Genomic DNA, 18812 nt, shown 5'->3' with positions numbered 1-18812 from the left:
TATTGGCCTAAACTGAGAAAGAAATTTAGTTTTTTTTTAAAAAAAATGGGGGATATTTATTAAAGCAAAATGTAAAAAACATTGTTTTTTTTTTTTTCCAAAATTGTTGCTCTTTTTTTTGTTTATAGTGCAAAAAAAAAAAAAAAATCACAGAGGTGATTGCCACCAAAAGAAAGCTCTATTTGTGGGGAAAACATGACATCAATTTAGGTTTTTGTACAAAGTTGCACGCCCGCACAATTGTCAGTTAAAACAACGCAGTGCCGAATAGCAAAAAATAGCCTGGTCATTAAGGGGGCAAATCTTCCAGGGCTGAAGTGGTTAAACATATTTTCCCCCTCAAATTACAATAAAAAAAAAAATAGGATCAGCATTCAAACTGCATTTACATGGTTACCCTAGCAACAGCTTTCTGACTATGTTGTGCCATTCAGTTCACAGCACATGTCCCCAGACAATCTGGAGATGAAGGATCACTTCGACATGTTACCAGAGATAGGTAAGAAGTATAAGCAGCACTTTCTTCTTTGTGTCCTGTGTTGTCTAAAATGGTATTGTTCTGTATTCATTATCCCCCTTTCTCCCATTGTAGGTACATTTAACCTGCAGAATGTAAAAGATTCTACGTATTTCTTCAGTTAACTTCACTGCTGGATATGCAGGTCTTGCAGTATATTGCATTCTCTACCAGTTATGATTGGATGTTAATTGTTATTTCATAGCAATGAATTTACGTCTATCCTTCCTGTGGAAGCTGCATAGGTATTTAATAGATTCCCCTTTATGAAGGAACCTCTTGTATTTTTGTAGAGGTGCCAGTTTATTAATAAAACTTGTATTGAAAGAAAAAAAAGTAATCTAGATTTTTTTTTTTTTTTTTTACAATAACATGACACTTTAGGCCTCATTTACACAGCTGTCCGAAAATGCAGGTACAGCCATTTTTTATTTTCGGATCAAAACGTAGCTCCATTGTTTTCAATGGAGGCATTCACACGGGTGCATAAACGTGCACATACACGAACAGGGCAACTTTTACGCATTATCAACAAATCTATTTACTGGTCATTTTGTTACTTGCCCTAATGATCAGTTAAATGTTTACAGCTAGCTGTGTTATGACCAAGTAAATGAGGCCTTGGGGCTGGTTCACACTGCAGCAACGCCAGACATCGCATGTGATGTGCAGCACATTGATATGCAGATCACATGCGATGTCTGTGTGATGCAAATTTCAGCCGTACAAACTGGCTGAATTCACATTTTGACCAAACCTGTGCAGGACCCCTTCTTTTTGTTTTTGTCCGCACCAAAATCAGATCGCATGGACACCCATGTGATCTGATTCCTGTCCAAATTGACAGTTCGTACTGCGATCAGATCTGGGGATATCATTAACTTTGTATTGACAACCGCAGAAGTTTGCATAGAGCAGTGTGACCTGCGAGCGATTCATGTGCGATGCAGGAACACCCGCAGTGGATTTACAGGGTTTTTCCCCGATTCGCACCAGTGTGAACCATGCCTAAATCAGTGCAAGGCAGTAAGGCTAAATAATGAAGGGGGAAAAAAGTGCATATTGCTGTGCCCTACTGCTTTGTTTACAATCAGAAATTGATATTTCCATTCACCAAAGGCTTAAAGGCACAAACTGGATGAATTTACTCACATTTTAAGGAGTTTTGGATTACACAAGTCAGTTCAATAATATTGCACAGCTAGCATTCTTTTAAATACTCCTTAAAAGAATAATAATATACATCTTTAATCTGGGATTTTCAGTGAAGTGTATGTTGAGCAGAACAAGCATAAGAGTAGTCTGTTGTAATTAAAAAAGGATTCCTGAAAAAAATGTTTTTTAAAAGCTAAACTCCAGAATTTTAAATATACTCCAGAATGGGTAAGAATCCATTCAGGTATTTTTACTAATCAGGGATTTCTCTGCCTCCCATAATGCTCACAGGAGGGCACAGTAGAGGAATGACATAATCAGCGCTATCTTGTTATCCCAAGTTTTTCCTAACAACTGTATGAGGTCACCCTCAAGCTGGAGCAGTGTGCCAGGGGTTTGTAAATCAAAGGTGGCTTAACAGAATTATAAATACTGTGTTGGGGAAAAAAAAGTTCAGATATGCATTTCAACTGTATATTGATCTTTTTACTCAAAATTGAATATGAAATTAAACAATAGCGTATCTGACTGTTCTTGCCTCCATCTTGTTTTCTTTTATTGGCCTTTCCTTTATTATTTTTACCTTGTTTATGCCAGTTTATTGCAAAAAGCAATTCCCTAAGCAGCAGCAATGTGTCACCCAATGAATTTGTGCACTGCAGGGTATTTGTAAGATGCAGCACATTGGCATGATTTCTATACTATCCCATTGCCAGTTTTGAAAAATGGCTCCCTTCATAGGGTGTATTGTGGTCACTATTAATAGTGGCATGAGGAAGCCTCTGCCAGCTGCTTACATCTAAGCTGTGCACAAGTGGCAAATAAAGCAGAGTGCTTTGAATTTCACCATATAAAAAAAGATATCGTGAGTGTTTAAACTTTTTTTTCTGTTTAAATAACTCATTTGTGGTAATAAATTGGGATCTCATGCAATTGTCATAAGACAGTGTAGAGAGGCCATTCTTTCTCCCCATGTGCAGTTTAATAATCTATGGATCGCCTTCTGCAGAATTCATTTTTTGCAGAAACATAAGTAACCTTCATCTGGCCAGCCGTCAATAGCAATGTGGAATGGCTGCTCAGAGGTGTGAAATCTTTACACTACAAAAGCACTAAAGATAACCCATCCATGCCCCTCTAAAGATAATAACCTGGTTAACCAGTCAAAACAACACACAATTCAGAAGTATCTGTTTATTGCACACACAAAGAAGCTGGAATCATTTGCTTAGTAAAGTGCAGCTTCTGCAGAGACACAAGACCCTGCACTTTCTGTGTCCCCCCCCTTGTCTCCGAAATACATTCATCAGTGACACTGCCAGCCACAGACGGAGCAGAGGGGGCAACATCTATTCTGAAGAATAGAAACTTTGTTTTCTTAGGTCTGGGGTACACCCCCCCTTAATGGGATTGATTAAAAACTGTGTCATGTTTATTATCCTGAAGGGACAGTCCCATTTAAAAACCATAGCATATAACTCTGCTTTTTTTTTTTTTTTCACAAGAATTACATGCTTTTGAAAATAATGCATAATTTAGAGACAAAATGGAATGTTGTAGTACAATTTTTTCCAATGTTGACACAAATTGCCACAATGGTAATTTCTGTATTCCATCACTATTAAAGCCACAACCCCAAGGACACCAGGATGGGTACTTATTGCCTATAAAGCTAAATTCCTGTGGGAGAAATTAGTCTAGATGGGACTGCCCCTTTCTAGGCATTTCATCAAAGAAGCACTCCAGTGCTCTATGGGCTTGTTCCCAGTGCACAGTTTACCAGTGGTGCAGCTGCATATAGAAACAGGTAGATGGTTCGTAGAAACAATTCAGTCCATAGCCATTGAATATATTTACCTAGCTAAGGCTACACCACAGATAAAGCAGCAGAGGTGAATAAACTCAAAATGTGCTTTGCCGCAGCATTCCTCCATTGCTGTAAGTGAAAATTCCTGACTTGTGGCGTTTAAGAATCTGCATCTACCCTGGATAAACACTCAAAACCCCACTCCTGCTATACAGGATGTATAGTGTACAGATTATACAGGCTTATATATATATATATATATTAATATACAGCTGTGATATACACAATATGGCTTTCTAAAATACAATCCATGGAATGGACAACAGCAGTGAGATACTGAAAAAAAAAATACATGGTTCATAAATAAAACACACAGAGGTCCTTTGGTGCGAGAGATCAAGCAGATCTATGGCCGCTGGAGTGCCCAGGAGAGCTGGAAGGCTACTTGGCACCACCATTTTAACCAGGAGTGATTTGTAGCAGCTGCAATTACATTACTGGCTAGCAGTGCCTTTTTTTTTATGGCTCTTGCAGTTTGATTACTTTTATGTTTTAAGTGTCAATGGTTGCAGCCATATTTATTGTACGGTTTAACCCTTTAAACAGTTAATCATTGGCATTCAACTTTTGAAAGTGGCTGCATTATTGCTGTAAGGATACACTTATTTTCACAACAGCCACCTGCAGTGTTACTCCTGTCAATACAATTATTGGTATGTATTTTGTTACTGGGCCTTGTAGTGCCTAATCCTAATTGCTATATTCAGTTGGTTATTTGCTCACTGAAAGGAAAAAGGGCACACATGGTGACATCACACAAAAATGTGCCTCCTTATTAAAATATGATTACAAACTAAAACGAAATGTATGCATGGTTATATAAATATAGGTGCTTATCGTGACAGCCATAGGTGACACTGTCACTGGGTTGTTGAAGTCCTGGTAAGGACCAGTAGCTGGGACAAACTGCCTGCAGTTTGCATAAGGAAATTGGCGTAATATGATGGGCATAAGTAACAATCTTGTAGCTTTTTCAATTTGTCATTTCAGAGTCAAGATCTACCAGCTAAGAGTTTTGATATGTTTACAGATCATTTAAATAACTTAGTAGTAAATACCAGCAGTCTCTCTCTTGCTGACAAGAGACCAGCTGCTTTAGACCAACACACGATTTGCACTTAATTTTAATGTAGAGCTCTAGGTAGACCTCTAGCAATGAACAAAACCACATTTTCCTACGCTTGTAACCAATGGAGGAGTCATGTGGCAGAGTGCTTTTTGAAGTGGCATTTACTGATCCAACTACTAGTTCTTTGTAACTTCCACATATTAATACCTCCACTCCCAAACATAGTTAAGGCTACTATTCGTAAAACAAGTAGATGTATTAATAAAGTGGCACAGGGATGGTTAGGAGGGCACATTATATTTTCTCTCCTAATAGCAACTGTGCACCATCCATTACCTACCCATTTGGATGAGGGCATGTGTACACCCAGTCACAAATTTGCAGACAGCCGTCCCCTGATGGGATCAGTATCTGGGGCACTAACAACAGAATCTTTCCTTCCTCCTAACGATGTTCCCATAGCACAGTCCGATACACCACCAACTGTACCAGAAGAGGACAACTGATGGGAGAGGGCAAGTCTTGCAGGGGCAGGTACTCTTGGACCAGCCTGTGGTCCCAAACCTCCTTTGGCCACCGGAGAGGTTAAGCTGCCAGTCGTAGCAGGAGGAGCTGGTGGACTGCGGAGCTGTGATGCCCCTTGAGGCAGTGAGGGCTGTGAGGCGGAAAGCGGACGAGACTCACGCGTAAGTGTGCCAGAGTGCAAAGAATGAGTGCTCTTGTGAACAGACAGCCGCTGTGGGGAGCCAGAACCCCCAGATTGGGTAAGAGAAAGTTGTGAGCCTGCCTGATGCCTGGTTGGGTAGGCAAAGTTCTGAGACACTCGCGGTGATTGGTTAGGGGGACTAGGCACAGCAGTCGATGGCCGACGTGGGCCCTGCTGGGGGGGTGGGTGATGCTGCAAGAGCTGCAGGGATGGCTGGAAAAGAGCTGGGGACATAGAAAAAGCTCCAGGCCCTCCTTGAGCATATTGGAGTCGCCTCATAATACGCGGGGAACCCACTAATGGGCTGGCCATTGGGGGACAAAAGCTCATGGCCACAGCTTGCTGCAAAGTTGCTATAGCAGATGGGACTTGTGGTTGAGGAGAGGGAGGATTGCATGTCGCATACATCCCACCGCTTAGTTGGTGTTGATGGAGCTCAGCTTGCTGCACCATTTCCCGATCATACTTGACAATCTCTTGTATTATTTCATTCTCCTGGTTGTTGAAAACACCTGAGTTCAAGTCATGCTGAACCTTGTGCATGAGGATAGAATTCTTCTTCCCTGTAAGATAGAACACATTAACAAAATTAATATCCTGTAGTTGACCCTTCAACAATGCTCCCCCTGTCCCATTAAAGCCTTTGTTCCAAAAAATACGTACAGTTAGTTCTAGAAATGTTTGAGTGTTTTCTTTCAAATGTATGTGTGAATGCAATCATTAACAACTTGCCTACTGGGCACTTAAATCCCCCTCCTGCCCAGACCAATTTTCAGCTTTCAGTACTCTCACACTTTGACAATTACTCAGTCATACTGTACCCAAATTATTTTTTTTCTAACAAATGGAGCTTTCTTTTGGTGGTATTTGATCACCTCTGGGTTTATTTTTTGCACTATAAATGAAAAAAGACAGAGAATTTTGGAAAAAAAAAAATCTTTCTTAGATTCTGTGATAACATTTTGCAAATTATTCATTTTTCTTCATAAATTTTGGCCACAATTGATACATATCTTTGGTAAAAATAACCCAAATTGGTGTATATTATTTGGTCTTTGTGAAAGTTAGAGAGTCTACAATCTGTGGTGCAAATCATAAAAAATTGATCACACCTGAAGTACTGGAAGCCTAACTCATTTCTTGCAAATACCCCCCAAATGACCCCTTTTTTGAAAGTAGACATCCCAAAGTATTTAGTAAGATGCATGGTGAGGTTTTTAATGTTGTATTTTTTCCCCACAATTCTTTGCAAAATGAAGATTTATTTATTTTTTTCACAAAATTGTCATTGTAATAGGTTATTTCTCTCACATGGCATGTGTATACCACAAATGACGCCCCAAAATACATTCTGCCACTCCTGAGTATTACGATACCACAGGTGTGGGACTTTTTCACAGCCTATACACATAGAGAGGCCCAACATGCAGGAAGCGCCATCACGTGTTCTAGGAGCATTAATTACACATCTAACTTGTTGACTACCTATTACACTTTTGAAGGCCCTGCACCAGGACAATGACACGTATGACAAATGGCACTAATATGTGGCACTGATGGCAGATGGCACTGATAAGTGACACTGACAGATGGCACTGGGGATAGATGGGATGATAGATGGCACTGACAGGTACTGTGGGCACTAAATTTCCAATTTTTTTTGGGTACACTCACAGATCTGCAACCGTTCGCTCTCTCTCCTCACACGCTGTCTCTGTGTGAGGAGGGAGAGCCGGCAATGAGAGATGATCTCATGTTTACATATGAAATCACCTCTCATTGGACATGCCGATCGAGTGCTAAATGGCCACTGTGATTGGCCATTTCGCACGATCTGGGATTGGCTGTGTCCAAGGGTCACGGCCAACACAGAACTTCCCCGATGTGCACCCACGGTGGCAAAGTGGTTAAAGTATAACTATAGGCATTTTTCTTTCTCGTACATCACGGGACACAAAGCCTCAGTAATTACTGATGGGTTATAGGGGTATAACTAGGTGATTGGACACTGGCAACCCTAGAAAGGAAGGTCAACCCCCTATATAACCCCTCCCACTACTGGGAGTACCTCAGTTTTTTCGGCGGTGTTGGTCACGATTAAAGATGTGCTGAGTGAGCTCCACTGGAATATCCTATACTGAGGCAAGCCATGCAACCGGATCCATTCAAAGCGTCTTTTCCTGGCCAAATTGAATGGTACCCGGGCCGTGTATCCAAAGAAACAAGGTTTTACCTGTAACGCTTCTCTTTTTAGAAAGCTGGACCCTGGGATCCAGTATTTGTTTTTCTCAGCCATATGCCTGGTGGGGTGCTTTACAGGCCCAGAACTTCGGATCCCCCTATGCATAGGGGGCCCCAGTCTCTGAAGATTGGGTCTGTTACACAGAACCCTGCAGCTGGATAAGGTAAGGAAGAATCCTTAAGAATTTTTCTAGTTCTAATAGGTTTCTCCCTTAAATACGATAGTAAATGTATGCTATGCCTATAGCCGCCATCGGGGGCTGTCAAGAGCACATACCTTTCATGCTTGTTCTGTCTGTCTCAGTATCCATGCTGTACGCTCCTCCAAGCAGGATGTGGGTGGGGGTGGGGGGGTTTCTCCTACAGCAGGGATATGCAATTAGTGGACCTCCAGCTGTTGCAGAACTACAAATCGCATGAGGCATAGCAAGATTCTGACAGCCACAAGCATGACACCCAGAGGCCGAGGCATGATGGGACTTGTAGTTTTGTAACAGCTGGAGGTCCGCTAATTGCATATCCCTGTCCTAGAGGGATTCTCCCCCCGCCCCCCCATGGCTTAGGTTGTGCACAGTGAAGCGGTAGTATGCTACATACTGCCACTCGCCGCCATTACGTCGACTTCCCATCCACCAGCCCTCTTCCCTCCTCCACCCCAGCCTCCTCTCTAGGCTTGTCCTGAGGATCAGAGCCTCGGCTCGCATGGTAAAGCGGGGTGTGTTTTTTTTTTGTGAAAGACGGGGGGGCAGGGGGCAGAGCATTAATGCGACGTCAGCGTGGTTACCTGCCCACATTGCAGGCTACAAACAAGCCATAAAGTGCACTCTTTTCAGATACACATGGCTGATGGAGGGACACAGAGCAGGCGCATGTGAGCGTGGGAGACACAGGCATTCCCAAGGCAACATTTACTTAAGCACCAGACCGAGACTTGGAAGCAGCGGCAGTTGCTGAACTACTTTGCACAGCAGTTAGTGCATTTTGGTAGTACCTCTGCGTTGTTGCTTGGCACTATGGGCAGAAGAGGTACAAGTAGCCTGAAAAATAGGGGCTCTAAGGGACCTCCCTCAGGCTCTGAGGACCCTCCCTCTGCAGCACCTTTCGCCCCTGGAGGACCTGGGGAAGCTGGCCAGTGTGAGCCGTCAGGGTCAGGGGCTGCAACTGCTTCTAGCACTTCAGCCCTTGTGCACATTACTCAGGAGGTTTTTTTCCTCAACCTTAAATGGATTAGAGGAAAGACTAGTGACCTTAAAGCGGAGGTCCACCCTAAAGTGGACCTTCCGCTCATCGGAACCCTCCCCCCCTCCGGCGCCACAATTGGCACCTTTCAGGGGGGTGCAGATACCTGTACAGTACAGGTATCTGCACCCACTTCCGGGATAGGTCTCTGCGGAAAGGGGCGTATATTACGCCCCTTTCCGCAAGTGCCCGCCCCTTTCCGCAAGTGCCCCGCTGCCTGCTGGGAAAACACACAGATCCCAGAGGCAGCGGGGACCGTCCTTATTGCGCAGCGCGGCTCGCGCATGCGCAGTAGGGAACCGGGAAATGAAGCCGAAAGGCTCCATTTCCTGATTCCCATACCCAAGATGGCGGCGGCAGCACCCGAGAAACGATCTACAGATCGACTTTGGGTGCCGACATCGCGGGCGCGCTGGACAGGCAAGTGTCACTATTTTAAAAGTCAGCAGCTGCAGTATTTGTAGCTGCTGGCTTTTAAAAAAATAAAATAAAATAAAAACGCGGAGTCCCGGCGGACTCCCGCTTTAATCGCATCTTCACTCAGTGGGAAAAAACGCACTAGGTCCCCCTCTGCCACCCAGGACCCTCAAACAGAGGAACTCTGGGGAAAAAGGAGAGGAATCCCCCCTCAGAGGATCGGGATGAAACTGATGACTCCTCTTCTGAGGAATTAAGTGGAGGAGGACCCTCTTCAGCTTCTCAGGAAGAGAAGTTGCTGAGGCAAATTCTTGCTGGATTGGTCCGCTCCACATTTACAAGTTACCCGTATCTGAGTCAGTTAAAGAAGCCTTCTCTTGTTTGGGTTCAATGAAACCTCCTCATACTACACATGCCTTTCCTGTTCATAGTTTACTGGAAAAGCTTATTTATTCTGAGTGGGATCACCCAGATAAAAACAATTTCCCTCCTAAAAAAAAAAAAGTTTATTTTCTTACTATGGCTCTGTGTCCCCTGATGTAATAACTATGTAGGTTATATTGGCGTATCAGGTGCTGGACACTGGCACGCCCCTTAAGGCGTGAACTTCCCCCATATAACCCCTCCCTTCAGGGAGTCTTCAGTTTTTTCACCAGTGTCTAAGGTGTTGGGCATGTGTAAAGGATGTGTTGTGCTGAGCTTCACGGGCAGTAATCCTTTGATGAGAGCCAGCCATCCTAACCGGATTCGTTCTGATGTCTCCTTAATGGACTAAATGAATGGTACCCGGGCCTAGTCATCCGAAGACACAAGGTTTTGCTTGCGAATGTTTTTAAAGCTGGGCCCTTGGATCCAGTACCTTTTTGGTAGTAAAGCCAATAAAAGTTTACTGGCAGGGTCTTCGGGCAGGTGCGGGATTACCTCAGTGTACCCCTGTTCCTGAAGGTTTCCTTTCAAGGTCTCAGAGCCTACCGTGAAGGGCGAAGATTGTTTTTTTTTTTTAATCTCTGATAAACCCTGCTGCGAGGAAAGGTAGGGGAGATTTTCTCAGGAATCTGTCCTTCGATGTATTGTGTCGTCATGTCACATCTATGTTTAATATAAAAGTACTCAAGCGCTAATATGAATAAATTAATATTGAAAAAATTCAACTAAATGTGCTGAAAAAAGCTCCCTCAGTAAGCAATGAAAATTATTAGATATTAGTGCGCTAAAATCAATCAAGTGGTCAAAAATTGTATGTGCCAAAACAGCACTGTATCTATACTTTACATCAATAAAGTGATCTGGGATATTTATTCCATTAATAGCACTTTAGTTTGAAGTTTTCATAAGTTAGCACAAACGAGAATTGCACTTTATATGCACATTGGGCACTTTATTGATGAATTGTTTTGCACATATATATATGCATTAGAGCACTTTATATGGATATCGCCAGATCTATGTGTCACCAATGGAGGCTGTATTGAGCACTCGCCATTCTGACGCTGGAAACAGCAGAAGCTCCACTCTCCTCTCCGTTCAAGCCAGCTCAGACCCTCAAGCATGAAGGGGGGTTCTGATCACTTCCTGGGCCCCCAGATTGGTGGTTTTTGATCCTTTTAATGCCAGCCAGCTGCATTTTTTGGGCAGGTCATGGCGGCTCGTCAGGCGGAGGATTTACCGCCCCATGATGGCGGCGCTTACACACTAACCTGTTGAAAGAGGAAGGGGGTGGGGCTGTTTTCACATGGGGGCGTGGCTAAACTGCGTCAGGCGCCAACTTCACATGGAGGAAGTAATTTAAGCTATACAGGAAAAGCTGCAGTCTGGCGGTGGAGGGAGAGAGCAGAGTGGTTGCTGGTCAGGTTTGGTGACACAGGCATCCCCTTTTGTTGACAACATTGTACTGTATAGCTAGGACTAATAGCAGCTTTTGTACTGTACTATAGCCTAGAAAGTGTAACATTCTTTTTCTTTGTACTGTTAGCTATGCGTGACAAAAGGGACCAGGAATTCCAAGGGTTCTAAGGGGTTAATCGTATACAACAAACTAAAAACTCTTCCAAACGAATGTCATCCTCCCGAGAGGTAAAAAGAAAAATACGGCAAGTCAGATCAGAGCCGTCAAGGGTAGAACACTTCTGTCCCTGTGTATTTCATACAAACAGGTTTTTTCTTCTACCATTTAAAAGATTATTGCTATGATGTCTCTCCATAGTAGGACTAAACATAGCAGATTCCCATCTAGTCCTCTGGGCCCTTTTGTTGAGGGGCAGGAGGCTGGGGATCAGGTAGATCTTCCCAAATATTGGAAGATACTTATTTTTCCTCTTCGGAGGATCCTAACAGGGAGGGAGCAGCCGCACAAGTCAGGTATTTGTCTGCTCCCTTACTTAACCCTTTTGTTGCCTGCAGCACAGGCTCTTGAGGTATCTACCTCTAATAGGGTTCATTTTAACCTCCCCCACCTGGGGATGTTTTTCCTATTCATGCATAGCTATTTATTCTGAATGGGAACATTTCTATGAAAGAAATGGGGGGGTTCCAGCTATTACTGCTGCAATTACCTCAGTGAGCAGAGTCTCACATGTCCAGTGGATAATGCACTGATGTTAAAGGATCCAGCGAGTTAAGGTTGGATTTTCATTTTAAAGACAAGATGTATTTTGCAGTTCTGGCTGCAATTGGAGTAGCTCAGTCCATTAACCCTTTAACATCTGCTCCACTATTTTGGTGGAGCACATTTTGAGTCATTCGAATGCATTGGAATATGGACTCCAAGGGGTTAAGGAACAGGTGCGATATACCTGAAAGTTCTGCCTGATCAGCGGGCCCAGCAAGGGGCTGGTGTATTTGACGCACTGTGTCTCACAGATGCTATGAAGGACTCGATCGTTTAAGCCCTATGGCTTATACTTAGACTAGTGCATTTTTGCTGAGGTCCGTGGCTGAAATATTAAAGTGGTTGTAAACCCTCCCCCACAACTTTGTCCCATGTAAATCAGCATAAAAAGCCTAATGAACACTGCTTGTAGATATCTTCTCCTTACTTGCTTAGTATTGTTGTAATCCTTGTTGTTCTGTAGAATGATGTCACTGAGCATGCGCAGATCTCCCCTGATTTAAGGCACACTCTCTATGTCTTATCTATCTGTTATCAGGACTTCCTATGGCACAACACTGAACTCTGCTAATCACTCAGAGCTTCCTCCTACACACCATGTGACATGACATATAGACTAAACATGGCCAATACTGCAGTCTTATCAGCTGAAGCCGATAGGTCTGACAAAGGCAAACATTAGACATCGGCACAAGTAAATACTATGAAATAAACAAGTAAGCTACGAACAGGGAAGCAGGGTTGCCATAGAAACTTTGGATTGAGAAGGAGGCTTGGTTAACAGTACAGGAAGTGCTCAATGTAAAGGCAGAAATACACTCCACTGTGGCCTCAGAAAACAATACTTAAGATGGCTCTGCCTAACCCCTGGAAACAAGTTTTTTAAAGTTTCTTTAAACAGTAAGTAATATGCGATTTGGGCTGGATTACAGTGGCTATAGTCTGATAATGACTGATGCTTCTTTTCATTTAGTCCATTATAATAAGAGTGGGAGAGTTTACTTCCTCTTTAATCAGCCGAAGCACCAGGTGAAAACCCTTAGCCAGCCTGTGTCCCTTTCTACGACTATTTAGAATGGATAAGTACATCCAAAAGGGATAAAGCTCTCTCTACCAGTGAAAGGAGGTTCAGACAGTTCTCCTTTATTCGTGCAGCCTCTCCTATGCCTTAGTTCCCAGGGGCAGCAAGCCCATAAAGCAGAATGCTAAGGCCTTCTCATGAAGGAGCACCCCCACTCGTTCAGGTGAGGGGAAAGGTCCTCAAAGTCTGGCAGGAACAATGTTAAGAGCAGCGATTTTCTTCTTTAAATTACATCTAGAGTTTCAAGAGCCCAGCTGGCCCGGTCGGCTTTCGATCTGAGGGTTCGGGTCCTGTTTGGGTTTTGCCTGTGGGGTCCTTGGGGCTACTGATGCGGCAGTCTTTATGCAAGAGTGTCTGTCTCCGCAAAGAACGCTCCTAAGGTTCCAGAGAAAAAGAAAGGAAAGAGGAGAAGTCTCTTTCTGGCCTCTGGATCAGCTGTTATCCCAGTAGGTTATATCAGAGATTCCCTTAGTGGAACAGGGTTTTTTTTTTGGCACAAACCTTTTAAGGTCTCAGAGCCAGAGAGGTAAGACCCATTCTAGATCTTGGAGATCCGATCCTTTCATAATTCAATTGGCTGTGTCCATCCTGCAAGGAGGGGAGTTGCATATCTCCATGTGCCCAAGTTTCCCGCTTATCAAAAATTTCTGCGGTTTGAAATATAAAAAAAAATTTCAATCGTGGCACTGCCATCCGGCTTAGCCACAGCACTGCGAGTGTTCTGAAGGATTCTGGCACCTCCTAGCCTATTAAAAGGATCTACTTTTAATAGATCATTCAGTCTCAGGTCTAAAAACAGAGTCTGATCTCAGCTGTAGATATTTGAAATCTCTAGGTTGTATTCTCAGCCTAGGAAGATTCTCCTTAAAACCATCAAGGAGGTTACTTGGGGGCTGGTTATAGATACCATACAGAAGAGGTATTCTTACCCCAGACATGAATCGGTTCCATTGTAGGACTAATTCAACTTATCAGGATAAAGGAAAATTCCTTCATTCGGCTGCAGGAGATTTTTAGGGGAAATGGTGGCCTCCTTCAGGGCCATACCTTACGCGCAGTTTTATTCAAAGACTGCTTCAAGAGAGCATCCTGTCGGTCTGGAATAAACAGGATTCAGGCCTTGTTTGTTTCCAATACTCTTGGCTCCCAACATAGGTCAGAGCTTAAAATGGTGGTTGTTATCCAACAGGAGGGAAAAATCTTTATCCTGCAAGGCGTTGACAACAGATGCCAGCCTTCTAGGCTGGGGAGCTGCCCTGGAAGAAGATTCTGTCCAGAGGAGATGGTCAAGGTTAGAGGACCTTGCCTATCAACTTTGTTGAAAGTTTCAGGCAGTACATCTGGCCATAGAATCTTGGCAGTCAGATTACGGGACTGTCCTGCCAGGATTCAGTCTGACAGAGCCACGGTGGTGGCTTACATCGATCAGCAGGGGAGGAATGAGAGGTTGTGCAGCCCAAAAAGAGGTGAATAATGTTCTAGCTTTGGCAGAACACAACACTCCTTGCCTATCGGCAATTTTAATATTTCAGGCGTACTACTTGGGACGCCAACAATTATTTCCGGGAGAAAGATCTCTTCACGACATCTTCCTAGCAATATGTCAGATGGGGTACTCTGGACTCCGAACAAAAAGATTGACAACTTTGTGTCAAGGACAAGGGATCCTCTTGCATGTGGGACAGATGTGTTGGTGACTCTGTGGCATCAGTTCTCACAGATTTATGCATTCCCTCCTATTCTGCTACTGCCACGACTTTGCAGGATCAGGCTGGAAAAGAAGTCAGTACTTCTGGTGGCCCAGAAGAGCTTGGTATGCAGAAATAGTAAAAATGGCAGTAGGTTCCCCGTGGACCCTACCGTCACGTCCAGACCTGTAATCCCAAGGTCCGGTGTTCCATCCTGCCTTACAAATGCTAAATTTGACAGTTTGGATAGTGAAAGCCACATTCTGAAGAGTCTTCCAGGCCCTGTGATTTCTACCTTGATTTTTTGCAAATGGGGTTAGAAATTAAGCTGACCTTGAGTACCATCAAGGGCCAGGTCTCTGCCTTATCAATATTATTTCAACGTCCGCTTGCTTCACATTCTTTGGTCCGAAGCTTTATACAAGGGGTAACGTGCTTTAATCCTCCGGTTAAGGTGCCCCTAAACCCCTGGGACTTGAATTTGGTTCTGTCAATTTTTAACAACCTTTTGAACCGATAAGTCAAATTCCCTTGGTCTTGTTGACAAGGAAGTACATTTTTCTGTTAGCCATCTCTTCTGCTAGAAGAGTATCAGAATTAGCAGCTCTTTCCTGTAAAGAGCCTTATTTAATCATGCACAAGGATAGTATGGTTTTACGCCCTCATCCTAGCTTTTTACCGAAAGTGGTTTCAGGTTTTCATCTAAACCAAGATATTGTTCTGCCTTCCTTTTTTCCAGATCCCTGTTCTACGGAAGAAAGGTCACTACATTCTTTGGATGTAGTAAGAGCAGTCAAAGCCTATCTAGAAGCAACGGCTCAGATTCACAAAACAGATGTTTTGTTTGTGTTGCCAGAAGGTCCTAATTGGACAGGCAGCGTCGAAATGTACCATTACTAAATAGATTTGACAAGTTATTATTCAAGCTTATAGTTTGAACCAGAAGGTTCCGCCTGTTCAAATCAAGGTGCACTCCACAAGGGCTATTAGTGCTTTGTGGGAAGTGCATCACCAGGCATCTATGGCTCAAATTTGTAAAGCCGCAACCTGATCTTCAGTCCATACATTCAACTGATTTTATCGGGTGGATGTGAGGAGGCATGAGGATATGGCCTTTGGGCACAGTGTGTTGCAGACAGTTGTAAAAGGTCCTCAGGTCTGATTACTCCCTACTTGTTGTTATTACCCTCCCCTCAGATAACATTGCTCTGGGACATCCCATCAGTAATTACTGAGGCTCTGTGTCCCGTGATGTATGAGAAAGAAAATAGGATTTTTATAACAGCTTACCTGTAAAATCCTTTTCTTTTGAGGGACACAGAGGTCCCTCCCCTTTTATAATACACTTATATTGCTTTGCTACAAAACTGAGGTACTCCCAGTAGTGGGAGGGGTTATATAGGGGGTTGAACTTCCTGTCTAGGGTTGCCAGTGTCCAATCACCTAGTGATACCCCTATAACCCATCAGTAATTAATGAGGCTTTGTGTCCCGTGATGTACGAGAAAGAAAAGTATTTTACAGATAAGCTGTTATAAAAATCCATTTAAAAAAAAAAAAATGCGATAGAGTAAGGAAGATTATAATCCCACTCAATTTTGTTTTTTTTTGCCATATGTGTCCCATTGGGGGGGGATTTCTTTTCACTTCCGCTCCAATAACCAAAACAGGTGCTGAGGAAATCCCTGCACATTATGGGAATTCCTTGGGGCTCACCAGAACTAGTGTACCCATTGGAGGATTTCCCCTCTATTACTGTTCTGAGGACAACTCAAAATTTGGGCTTTTCTTTTACTTTCATTGATAATGGTAAACCGTACAAATAGAGATAGGTGCTCTAATCCATTTCCACTGAGCACCTGTATCCAAAATGAAAAGAAAAAAAAAATGTGGCCTTTACTTATACTTTAACTTGCACAATTTTTTCAAGAAGTATAAAAGTCTTAAAGTGGTTCTAAAGGAGGAACATAAGAACATTAAGACAAGCAAAAGCTATCCCAGTATTTATATTGCCCCCTTACAATTACCCGAGTCCTACCTCGATTTAGCACTGTATCCATTGGCCTCTGCTGCTGTCAAACAAATGCTTTGCACGTGTGCGCGTCCTGTTCCCCCCCAGCCAGTGCATTGCTATGGTGACACACAGACACACACACACACACACACACACACACGAGAAGCACCCTAGAGCGCCAGTGAGGGAGCCCAGAAGGAGGTTTTGGCCTGCTTTGTGCAATACTATTGCACAGAGCAGGCAAGTCTAACATGGTTGTAAAGGTTATTTTTCCCAGAAATAACAAACATATTATTCACTCTGTTACTGTATGGTTTGAAGAAAAAAAAAGTGTTCACTTGAGCGCAGCCATATTTGCTTAGTATATCCCCATAAGCAAAAGGGAGCATTACGGTGTCAAAATGTACTTCCTTCTGGCTCCTGTGGGTCCCCTATGTGTTTTAGAACTTAGGCAAACATTCATATGGTCTTTGGCTGCCAGGAATTTTTTGCTCTAACTTATGGTGTGAAACACAAACTCTTGTTTTCTATGAGACTGACACTGGTAAACTTTGAAGGATCAGCAAGGCACAATTAGGAAGCAGAGTCTGCATATGGAATAAGCAAATATAGCGCTCCCACATACAAATATCACTGCAACTATACACCAAAACTGTTTTTAAAACACTAATACAGGTGTTCCGATCAGGTCTGCCTGTCAGTTTTGCAGGTGAACTTGATCAGAAGGTCCATTTATCCCTGTGGACAGGTGGGTATAAACAGACTTGTGTCCGTTCACACCAACCTAGCCCTGGCTCCGCAATAAATAAATTTAAAAAAAAAACAAAGAAAACTCTTCCGTTTAGGCAGAGCAGATCAGAGGCAATTACAGAGCCTTGCGAAAGTATTTGGCCCCCTTGAACTTTTCAACCTTTTGCCACATTTCAGGCTTCAAACATAAAGATATAAAATTTAAACTTTTTGGGAAGAATCACCAACAAGTGGGACACAATTGTGAAGTGGAACGAAATCTATTGGATATTTTAAACTTTTTTTTTGGCAAATAAAAAACTGAAAAGTGGTGCGTGCAAAATTATTCGGCCCCTTTACTTTCAGTGCAGCAAACTCACTCCAGAAGTTCAGCGAGGATCTCTGAATGATCCAATGTTGTCCTAAATGACTGATGGTGATAAATAGAATCCACCTGTGTGTAATCAAGTCTCTGTATACATGCACCTGCTCTGTGATAGTCTCAGGGTTCTGTTGAAAGCGCAGAGAGCATCATGAAGACCAAGGAACAAACCAGGCAGGTCCGTAATACTGTTGTGGAGAAGTTTAAAGCCGGATTTGGATACAAAAAAGATTTCCCAAGCTTTAAACATCCCAAGGAGCACTGTGCAAGCGATCATTTTGAAATGGAAGGAGTATCAGACCACTGCAAATCTACCAAGACCTGGCCATCCCTCTAAACTTTCAGCTCAGACAAGGAGAAGACTGATCAGAGATGCAGCCAAGAGGCCCATGATCACTCTGGATGAACTGCAGAGAACTACAGCTGAGGTGGGAGAGTCTGTCCATAGGACAACAATCAGTCGTACACTGCACAAATCTGGCCTTTATGGAAAAGTGGCAAGAAGAAAGACATTTCTCAAAGATATTCATAAAAAGTCTCGTCTAAAGTTTGCCACAAGCCACCTGGGAGACACACCAAACATGTGGAAGAAGGTGCTCTGGTCAGATGAAACCAAAATCGAACTTTTTGCCCACAATGCAAAACTATGTTTGGCGTAAAAGCAACACAGCTCGTCACCCTCAACACACCATCCCCACTGTCAAACATGGTGGTGGCAGCATCATGGTTTGGGCCTGCTTTTCTTCAGCAGGGACAGGGAAGATGGTTAAAATTGAGGGGAAGATGGATGCAGCCAAATACAGGACCATTCTGGATGAAAACCTGTTGGAGTCTGCAAAAGACCTGAAACTGGGATGGAGATTTATCTTCCAACAAGACAATGATCCCAAACATACAGCAAAATCTACAAAGGAATGGCTCACAAATAAACGTATCCAGGTGTTAGAATGGCCAAGTCAAAGTCCAGACCTGAATCCAATCGAGAATCTGTGGAAAGAGCTGAAAACTGCTGTTCACAAACGCTCTCCATCCAACCTCACTGAGCTCGAGCTGTTTTGCAAGGAAGAATGGGCAAGAATTTCAGTCTCTCGATGTGCAAA

The 18812-nt window shown here is 43.2% G+C and overlaps 2 protein-coding genes across 6 annotated transcripts in view; one reads left to right on the top strand and one right to left on the bottom strand.

The window, feature by feature from the left end:
- Positions 1 to 2205, top strand: part of POLRMT (RNA polymerase mitochondrial) — a 304233-nt gene extending 302028 nt beyond the window's left edge. For all 5 annotated transcript variants that reach the window (XR_013272200.1, XM_077475625.1, XM_077475628.1 and 2 more), the window contains 2 exons: positions 435 to 499; positions 593 to 2205. Coding sequence is in view for 4 of the 5 variants with exons in the window: in XM_077475625.1 (XP_077331751.1) it covers positions 435 to 499; positions 593 to 642 (115 nt within the window). In the remaining variant the exon portion in view is untranslated. The remainder of the gene's footprint in view (positions 1 to 434; positions 500 to 592) is intronic.
- Positions 2206 to 2851: 646 nt separating this feature from the next.
- HCN2 (hyperpolarization activated cyclic nucleotide gated potassium and sodium channel 2) overlaps positions 2852 to 18812 on the bottom strand; it is a 206062-nt gene continuing 190101 nt past the window's right edge. The window contains exon 8 of the mRNA XM_077475629.1: positions 2852 to 5877. Within this exon, the coding sequence (XP_077331755.1) occupies positions 4979 to 5877 (899 nt within the window). The 3' untranslated portion in view covers positions 2852 to 4978. The remainder of the gene's footprint in view (positions 5878 to 18812) is intronic.

Source organism: Lithobates pipiens, unplaced genomic scaffold, assembly GCF_037356315.1.
Source record: "Lithobates pipiens isolate NorthernLeopardFrog02 unplaced genomic scaffold, aLitPip1_a1.2 Scaffold_13, whole genome shotgun sequence".
Classification (NCBI taxonomy): domain Eukaryota; kingdom Metazoa; phylum Chordata; class Amphibia; order Anura; family Ranidae; genus Lithobates; species Lithobates pipiens.
This window is presented reverse-complemented; position numbering and strand designations above follow the sequence as displayed.